Source organism: Nanorana parkeri, unplaced genomic scaffold, assembly GCF_000935625.1.
Source record: "Nanorana parkeri isolate BGI_ZX_2015 unplaced genomic scaffold, ASM93562v1 scaffold110, whole genome shotgun sequence".
NCBI classification, from domain to species: Eukaryota; Metazoa; Chordata; class Amphibia; order Anura; family Dicroglossidae; genus Nanorana; species Nanorana parkeri.
Genome location: NW_017306378.1, coordinates 2305045 through 2315213, shown reverse-complemented (window position 1 = coordinate 2315213; position 10169 = coordinate 2305045). Strand labels below are relative to the sequence as shown.

Below are 10169 nucleotides of genomic sequence, written 5' to 3'. Positions count from 1 at the left end.
TAATGGTATGTGCATTTTTTTTTTTTTTCTTTAACGTGTGTGTGTGCACGCGCGCGTCATTTGAACACAGCCATGTGATAGTCTGAGTATGATGTGAAATGATCAAAACAGGTAATCTGGGACACAAAGGGTAGATATTCAGGGTAGAAAATTTAGCAGACTCCACATCGTCTCTTACACTTGTAGAAATAAGCTAGCTCTGATTGAGAAGCTTGTATAATTCGTACTAAATGTATGAACGATGTCTGTTGGGAGAGTATTTTTCTGATGAACGTTACATGTTTTGGGCACTGATGTGCAAAGCCAACCTTTCAGTAGCATTATTAAGTGTCTGAAAGAATACATTCCTAACATGTCACAATATACAACAGTGTTCTTTTTCACATTTGTGGATACAGCAAAGAACTGCTCCGGCACCAAGAGTTACTTAATTTTGTAATTTCAGTCCAGGAAGTAGGCATGACCCTGCATGATGCTTGAACAAAGATGGCACTCCCCTGGAGACAAAAGAATATATCAAGGCATTGTCAGGGGCACTTATCAGGAATATATGTGTATGTATGTATGTATGTATGTATGTCAGAGTATAAGAGTTCCCCTCAAATCCAAGCAAAATGAGCCAGCTGTTCAGCCAAAGCGACCAAGGTAAATCAATATTTGTAGATTAAATAAATGTATATCAAAGGCAGAAAACTGGCAACATTTCACAGATTCTGGTGCTAAACCCGGGCAGGCTTAGAGCCATTTCACACAGACATTCCGATCAGATCCACGCGATGTTAGTCTATGGGCAGCCGGAGCTAAATGGACCTGTGTCCATTAACATCTGGTTACCCTCTTCACTCCCTTAAGGTCCAGAAAATTGTTTTAGCTGACCTAATCATGACGCATCATCGGTAATCTGATGTAAATGGACACATGTCAGTTTACATCCAAATCTTCATAGACCAACATGGGTTCAGTAATTTGAGTTTTTTCCTCAATCACGTGTGCCAGCCTAATCGGTTCCCCGCCCTGCTGTAGGTATGAGCTCAGATTCGGACTGAACACAAACTCATCTGAACCTGGAAGGAAGTAGATAGCAGTGGCCGAATCAACTGTGACCAGGGCATGCCCTACTCTGCCACTGCATGGAAATAAAGGGGTGGGATTCTGGTGACCTTACCCTTATATGGCCACATTGTCATATTTGGTCCATTACATTGACCAACTGTGTCCTTATAAGGTGAATGATGCCACCAGCATCTTGCCCCTTTTGTATACATGCAGCTGCAAGGTAGGGGGTACCCTGGCCGCAGTCGATTCTGCCAGTGCTGTTTGCTTGATTCCATGTTCGGTTCGAACTCAAGCACATCTCTACTATCTATATGTGGCTCCCATTCTCTGCATATTATATTCAGAAAATATTTACGTTGCCTCAGACTGCATAGAGGAGGCTTGCTTCCTAAATTCTTCTAAGTTGCTAGATTTGTTGGAGCAGTGCTAATCTAACTTCATATAATAAAACAAGTTTGTATGCATTAAGGTGAACTTGCTGCATTTGAAATTTTCCAGCCAGGCAACTTGCATTTTTAGAAGAATGGGTCAGCAGTGGCAGCCTACATATTCATATATAACCCAGTACATACTGATCTTTTTTTCAGAATTGAAGACCTTCCTCCTCCAACTAAGAAACTGTCCCCAGACTTGACTCCTCATGTATTGTTTACAGGGTTTGATCCAACCCAAGTTCAGCAGTATGTTAAGGTAAGGACCTTTCTCAGAACATTTAAGGCCTGAGGTGACATTTGCTTTCGCAGTGAATCAATCAAAAAATGCTAGCGGTAAGAATCGTGGCAAAACGGCTTAGTATGTTTTCATTTCTTCTAAATACTCAATACTTTTTTTTGTTTTCAGAAACTTTATATACTTGGAGGGGAAGTGGTAGACTCTGCACAAAAATGCACTCATTTGATTGCTGGTAAAGTAACGAGAACTGTCAAATTCCTCACTGCGATTTCTGTAGCAAAACACATTGTGACTCCCGACTGGCTGGATGAAAGCTTCAAGTGCCAAAAGTTTGTTGGTAAGGAATTATGATCTTTAAGTATAATATGACAGTATGCAGTTGTTCTAGTCCTTCCTCAGCATTAAGGCTGGGTTCACACCTAGGCGACAGCGTTTTTGTGCGTTTCTACTCGTTTTTTTTTTATGCCTGATGGGGTTCCTGTGAGACCCCAAAACGTTGCACTGAGTGTAAAATTGCTGCAAGTAGGTCAATAGACGTATTTGACTTGCATTTGGAGTGCCTGTGTCCAAATTCTTATTCATTTATGCGCATAAATCAAGTTGCGTGTTTTTGTGAGCAGATTGTAGCTCATTGATGTAAATGAGCGAAAACCCAGCAAACGTGCATTTTCAAGCGCTTCCTATTGTGTTTGGGGCCAAAACGATGCTGTAATATGCCAAACAAAAAGCTCTTATTTTTTCCAGGAACAGGCGTTTTGCTTATTGTGACAAAATGCTCAGATGGATGTGAACAGGGCCATAGAAATAAATGGGATTTTTTTTTTTGGGGGGGAGGGTATTATTTATTTTATTTATTTTTAAGCACGCAATGGGAATCAGGTCTTAGATTAGTAAACTATGTATGATCACTATTGTTCCACCTATCTAGTTGTTTTCCCCCAGGATCTGTCACATGGGACCTGTCGCCTCTCCAAGCTCACTCCAGTGATGGACTACAATCTCACGTTAATTTACTAATTTGTATTGAGATTGTAGTCCATCACTGGAGTGACCCTGGAGCGGTGTCTACTTTACAACACATAGGGACCATGGGGAACAAAAGTAGCCACCCTCCAGAAGGAAGGACAGTGTCAGCACCAATTCAGAGAGGATTTGAGGGTCTACAGTTAAGTGATCCACAAATAAGATAAATTTTTGTTAATAGTTAAGGTTCTTGAGTACATTTTAAGGTTCAACTTCTGAGTTTAGGCCGGGTTCACACCTGGGCGTTTTTCAGCGCTGGTCGAAACGCTGAAAAACGCTCAAATAGTGAAATCCCATACTTCCCTATGGGCATGGTTCCCACCTGGGCGTTTTTCAGCCCGTGGAAACGCGCTTTGTTACCGCTTTGTTAACCCCGAGCCACACTCGGGAATACAGCGTAGGACTTAGCTTCTCCACGATCCCCGCTGTGTCCTCCGGCGGCTGCCGGGTTCCGTCCCTTGTGAGCGGCTGCGTCGCAGGGGGGCGGAACCAGCGGGAAGTTTGAAGAAAATATAGAGAAAATAAAGGAAACATTTTTTAAAAAATCATACCGCCAGTGAAACGCACGTTTTCACTGAACGGAAAAACGAGCAGAAAAAATGTGCCTATGCTACGCCCAGATGTGAATCCAGCCTTGGTGTCACCTTAACATAAATAACCCTTCCTCTATTGTGCTGGCAGATTGTATCAGTTGTAAACTAGATTTGAACACCATGTGCCCTAACAAAGGCTTAAAGATCCAGAAGCATTGTATGTTAATGAGGGGAAGTTAAGCGTCCCTAGTCCTTTAGGCCCCGTTCCCACTGCGCGATATGCATATTGCGCGACATCGCGAGATTTGCCGCGAGATGTCGCGTTCAAGCTTGCATTGAGCAAGCTTGAATCGCGGCTAAATCTGCTACAAAAAGGGTCCTGCTGCAGCGACCCGCGACAGCAGGACCCTTTGCCCCATTGGATTGCATTGGAGCGCAATATCGCGGGAATTACCGCGCGATAAATCGCTCAATGTGAACGGGGTCTCAAGGGGACAGAGTTTCCTATCACTTGGAAATTGAGAGAGAAACTTGCAAAGGCCTGCTACACAGGCGCATCTAAAAGGTGTGGAATCTTTTTTTGATTATTTTTAGATATGCTATTTGAATAGGAACACATAACAAACAAACCTATAGTGGGGTTTTCTCAGAGACCAGGGCAGAGTTTGTGTGCAGATGTAGCGTTCTACTTAGAGGTGCACCGAATTTTCATATCGAAACCAAAAACAATTTGTCAGGACTTTGGGGGGCTTCAGATAAATATCAGGGGCCTAAACAGACCCATGATATTTCCCTTTTGAAATAGAAAAAGATTGAGGACACAGAATCTTCAATCTCTCTTTCTGCAGCCCTTGTTACGAATGAACAGGAAGCTTCAATATGGAGTGCTCCTGTCCATTCATAAACTGAATATAGTATGAATTACTACGTCCACAATCATGAATGGACAGGAAGTGATGTAGAGCACTTCCTGTTCATTCGTAATTGGGGACACTAAATACTGTGTCCTCCGTTATTTACAAACACTCGGCAATCAGCACTGATCGCTTGTAACCGCTATGCATCCTGACTCCTTCGGTTGTCACAGGAGGCTGAGCAGGCAGTGCGGAGATGAAAGCTCAGCCTTCTGCGATAAGGCTGACAGCTGTCTCCTCCTTGCTCTGCTCTCCATCCTGATCTGCCTGTCACCACAAGAGGCTAAGCAGGGCGGTACGGGAGGAGAGCTGACAGTGCTCTCCTCCCAGCCCTGCTTGCCCTTCTCTGCTCCTCACTGGGTGCTGCCTAGCGCCCAGTGAGGAGAGAAACTGGATGTACCGCATTTTTGGCATATTTTCAGACGAAATTTCAGTGCTTCCCTAGTTCTACTATAATCAATTTTAACATTGTATATGTAAGAAAAGTATTATAGTTTATCTGTTGCTGTCAATTTCCCTGAAAAATGCAATGAAGGTTTCGGCTTTGCTTGATTTTTTTTTTTTTTTCCTTTTAATTAGAGGAACAGAGCTACATACTTCGGGATGCTGAAGCTGAAGTCTTGTTTTGCTTTAGCTTAGAAGAGTCCTTGAAAAGAGCGCGGGTGACTCCACTCTTCAAGGTAAGATCACTTCCAGTTGTTGGAATGTTTGTTCCAGATCTGTTTTTGTTTGTGTGTTTGTTTATTTTACATATTCAGACATACAAAATATTGCCCATCAATTTACTTGACAATACAGCGCTGTAAAAACTGCTATAATAAAGTATAGATATAAACAGCAAGCCGTGTGCAGGTTCTTGGTATAGCTAGTAGTAGCCACATTCAACTGGACTTGTGCTGTAATGTAAATAATCTCATTAGAGCTCAAGTCGCAACTTGGATGAGCAGAAAAACGTCTTCAATATAATAAAACAAGTCTAGCTGAATGTGATGAACTACTACTAGCATTGTACTGGTTTGAAAGAAGAAAAGAATGGTGCGTGAAACACTCAAGGTGAGGTCCACTGATCTAATGAAAGCTTGCAGGAACTTTTAGTGATCAGCACTGTGTGCAGCTTGCTTCCAGACTTTGCTAAAACTCCACTCTCTACTCATCACCTGCTGGCTTCAGCAGTGCAGACGGTTTGAGGTAAAGTGTGCCTCGTACTGCTTAGGTTGGAGTAGAGTTTCAGGAAGCTGTATGATGGGGGAGAAGGGGCTGGGTTGACCCAGTTATAGTTCCAAGTTCTGTACTAACTGCTTTCTTACATACAGATGTGTAAAGTGAACTAGAGAGTAACATTTATTTATTTTTTTAATATATATATCTTTGCATTTTCAGGTTTATGTGGTGAAAAGTATAATTATGTTTAAAGCACACCTGTATTAAGGAACAAAATCTGTAAATTTAAATAAAAGCTTTAAATCCAAGTGAAAAAGGAAAGCTAAATTTTCCATTCGCTGTTTAATCCAAACTTCGCGTTGAAGTGTGTTCGGCCTCTGGAACGCAAGCCGGACGGCTCCCTGCATTAGTGTCTGCGTTCCAGTCCAGTGCCATGTACAAAAATAGTGCTTGCAGTATTTTTGCAGATCACACTGGACTGGAACGCAGACACTAATGTGCGGGCGATCGCACTGCGGGCAGGGGGTGTGGCCGCGGTGCCATTGATGCCAATGCACCGCCACTGCCCCTGAACGCAGGGAGCCGGCCAGCTTGCGTTCTAGAGACCGAACGCACTGGAACACCGAGTTTGTGGTGTGAACTGGCCCTTAAACACCAGCTGATTGAATCCATATGTGTAAAACCCCTGCTCCTCGGAACAGCCATTAACCCTTAACAATACTTAATATCAACCAACAGATCATGCAGCAAAGAAAGAATACACTCAGTTTGTTACAATGTAACCACTAAAGACCAATTTTTTTTTCAGGGAAAGTATTTTTACATTACTCCAGGGATATGCCCCAGTTTGTCAACAATGAAATCTATTGTGGAGTGTGCAGGTGGCAAAATATTAACAAAACCACCCTCTTTTCGAAAAATCATGGAACACAAGCAAAATAAGGTAAGTGATATTCCCACCTTTCAGAACTCCTGCCTTCAAGAATGTCTTCTAATAAGTGCTTTAAATGGGGCCAATATGTGAACTGCCATTCAAGCTGAGAGAAGAAGAGTGACATTTCGCCATCGTCCATTGAGGGACACAGGTCTGAAGAATTCTGACACGTAGGTTTTGCTGCTGCCTCTAGGTTGAATGGACACTAGGCAAAAAAAAATGAAAAGCCTGCCTCTTTAAAGACATAACCCCTCCCACCTGACACCTGCCCGTTTCACTTTTCATTCTCAGAAGAATGAAAGACTCCTTCTCTTCTGCTTTATAATTTTTTTATTTATTTTGTTCAGTGGTTCATACTGGATAAAAATAAATCTCTGGAATTTCGCTACCTAGCCTACTAGACAGTTCTGGTCCCAGTACTTATACTTTATCCTGCGGTGGTCCGGAGTTCCCATGATCGTTACTACGATTGTTACTTTGATCGTTCGATCAAGCCAATATTATTTAGGGGTTCCTATAGTGTGCAAAGGGAACAAGGCCATGGATCGTATGTATATATTATACAGTGGACGTGAAGATAGTCTACTTTTTATTACTGTGGCTGAGTAATGTTTAATTTGTCTCCATAATGTCTTTCATGCTTATTCTGGCGTTTGTGTACTTTTTTATTTGAAATTCACTCCGACACTCTAAAGAGGCTGGGACTAAAGGTGCCCATACACCTATCTTTATTTGCGTGATCTAGTTTGTGGTGAAAAGTATAATTATGCTTAAAGCAAACCTGTATTAAGGAAGAAAATATGTAAAGTAAATAAAAGCTTTAAATCCAAGTGAAAAGGGAAAGCCTTTCGGAAAGACATCTTCCATACGCTGTTTAATCCATGAGCATAAATAAGCTGTTCACTGTCCCACAACTTTACACTCTTATGCGCTCCACCATTTCCGAACGAAAATCTATAGGTGTATGGCCAGCTTTGCTCTGTGATGTCTTACAAATTCTACTTTTACACGCACACACGCAGCTGCCATCTTTAGTTTCTGTGCCGGCTTAGTTTTCCCTCACTTCAGACGTCTGCGGTTTGAAACCGCTGGTGGGCAGCAACTGGGGCAATCTTTATCGGGTGCTGCTCTTTTCTTTGAGAGAAAAAAGGATCGGACACAGCCACTGTCGGTGCCTCATCTGTCCCTTCGCACCTCATACTGGTTTGGGGCTGTGAGTTGTAAAATTTAAACATTAATTTATCATTGTCGGTGGAAATCTTATTTTTGTTTGTGTGAGTACTTGGAGTTTTCCCCACAAGCTTTTTGTGTTTTGAAAATGTTGTCTTTCCTTCAATCGGGTGTAGATGAACGTTTAGCTCTCAGTGCCATTAGCGTCAGATATCTGCCTTGTCTGTCCTTTTTTTCAACGTCGTCTGGCTTCTAATTGCTTGATTGGAATTTTGTCAGCGAGTTGCATGTGTTGTTCCTCCTGTTAGGTCTTCTTTTCCTCCATGGGACTTGGCCTGCAAGCACACCTAGGTGTCAGCGTTTTTGCACATTTGAATGCGTGTTAAACATGCGCACATGAAGACGCATGTCTTTGGCAGATTGAAAGACATTGCGGTCAACGCGCATACAAATACGCACAGAAATGTGCAAACCGATTCTGTCACTGGTTTTCCAGGCATTTCCATTGGTCTATGCGGCCAAACACGCTGTAAACTGCCCAAAAGAAGCTCATGTACGTTTTACAACTTGCGATAACGCTCAGGTGCGAACATGGGCCAATGAAATGAATGGGGTTTCTTGTGTTGAGCTTTAAGTGTATTAAACCTAATTTTATATGTTCTACAACAACCTCCTTTTGAACTTGTCCGAGATAATTCTTTGGGTTTATCCAAAAGGCTGCTTTTCTTGTGTCCATTACCTCGGCTAAAAGGATCTCCAACTTGTCTGCCTTGTCTTTGTAGAGAACCCGATTAAGAGCGAAGATTTCCTTTTTGCACCAGGTGATTTGGGCCTTTCATTGTTTTACCTTCACTTTGTCCAGTTCATAAGAAAATGTCTCCATTGTTACGGGCAATTAGTTTATCTGTCAGTCAGCGCTTCTTTTCGATGTTCAGACTCTATTTGTTGTTCCAGGAGGTTCTAGAAACCCTCTAGATCCACTATTTCTAAGTGGATTTGTCAGGTTGTCATACAAGCTTATGAGTTGCGGGATAAAGTTCCTCCTGTTTCTGCTCATCTAGGGCAGTTAGTACTTCTGGAGCATTTCAGGATTAAGCTTCTGTTACTCAAAATTGCAAGGCCGCAACTTGGTCTTCATACTTTTGCAAAGTTTTATATATATTTCTTCCTCTTCTGACGCTGCTTTTGGCAGTAGAGTTTTTCAGGCAGCTGTTTAAATTATTTGTTTTTTGTTTTTTTATGGCTTGTTCTTCCGGCTGTTATGTTGCCCGTCCCTCTGTTTGGACTGCTTTTGAACTTTCCTATGTATGAGAATTCTTTAGAGCGGTGTCCCTCAATGGACCATAGAGAAAACTGTTTTTTGTTTTTACTGTAAAATCCTTTTCTTGGAGTCCATTGAGGGACACTGCTCCCTGCCCTCATTTTCTTATGCACCGCTTGCTACAACTGGCAGGTGGGAGGGGTTATGTTCTTAAAGTGTCGGGCTTTTAATTTTTGTTTGCCTAGTGTTCATTTCTCCTAAAGGCAGCAGCATAACCCTATTTATTAGAATTCGTCAGTACTGTGTATCTCAATGGACTCAGAGAAAAGGATTTTAAGAACAAAATCCTATTTTCTTACATATACCATCTTTTGTACTACAGAAAACATTTACAGGGTTATTCACCAAAGGGTGAAGAGTTTGGAGAAATGAACAATCTTGGCCAAAATAGCTGAGCTGGAACGTGAGCTGAATTGGAGAATGTTTCCAAATCAGCTATGTTGTCCTAGATTGTTCACTTCTCCTGCCTTCTCCAAACTCTTCACCTTTTTGTGAATAACCCTGATAGTTAAATGAAGTGGGTTTTTACCGGGCAGAGGACCTGTATGAAATATGCCTTTTCGTTTGGCGGTTGATGCTCCTCCATTATGTCACCGCTTAGTCAGAAGCCATCTAATATGTCTTGATTGTGGGTGGAAACTGGATTAAGTGAAGGAAACCCTTGCAAATGCAGTGCGAACATGCAGACGTATGCAGGTGTCCCTGGTTGGATGTCAAGATCTTAGTGCTGCACGACAAGTGTACTAACCATTAAGCTGCTTGTCATGCTACATTTTATTCATCTAGATGAAGCTTTTATAATAACAATATCCTTTTTCATTTAAACATCCTATTTCTTCTTTTTTGTAGAGTTTGGCAGAAATTATCTTGATTTCATGTGAAAATGATCTTCATCTTTGCAGAGAGTATTTTGCTGGTAGTATAGGTAAGCATTATCCTTGGTAGTTTAATATGATCATTTTGTTACTCTGCTTTTAATGAGGTCTGATCATTTTTATTATCTTTTTTTTAGATGTCCATAATGCAGAATTTATCCTCACTGGAGTTCTCACACAAACTTTGGATTATGAGTCATATCCTTTGAAAATATGCTTAATGCTTAAAGCCATTCCCTTGGCATAAATTTACCCCACCTCCTCACACCAGGTTTTTCTTTAACGTTAGCATGTTTTATCCTAAAGCCACCATCCAGGTCCATTGTCACTGTTTTAAGGTGGGGTAAAGCAGTAATTCAGGGATGTAGATGTGCCCCTGGCACTGGACACCCAAAGGAGGACCCCCACCTCCTGTAAACAAATGAAGACCTGGGACTTGATTACTCACCTTAATCCCCGCTCATGTGATAAAAAAAAAGGGCATTTCGATTTTCTTTCCAACGCCAGTGA

The 10169-nt window shown here is 41.8% G+C and overlaps 1 protein-coding gene across 1 annotated transcript in view; it reads left to right on the top strand.

Annotated features, from left to right (window-relative positions):
* Positions 1 to 9906, top strand: part of PAXIP1 (PAX interacting protein 1) — a 34857-nt gene extending 24951 nt beyond the window's left edge. The window contains exons 13-18 of the mRNA XM_018553113.1: positions 1712 to 1746; positions 1897 to 2065; positions 4778 to 4878; positions 6168 to 6302; positions 9634 to 9709; positions 9797 to 9906. Of these exons, the coding sequence (XP_018408615.1) occupies positions 1712 to 1746; positions 1897 to 2065; positions 4778 to 4878; positions 6168 to 6302; positions 9634 to 9709; positions 9797 to 9906 (626 nt within the window). The remainder of the gene's footprint in view (positions 1 to 1711; positions 1747 to 1896; positions 2066 to 4777; positions 4879 to 6167; positions 6303 to 9633; positions 9710 to 9796) is intronic.
* The last annotated feature ends 263 nt before the right edge of the window (positions 9907 to 10169 follow it).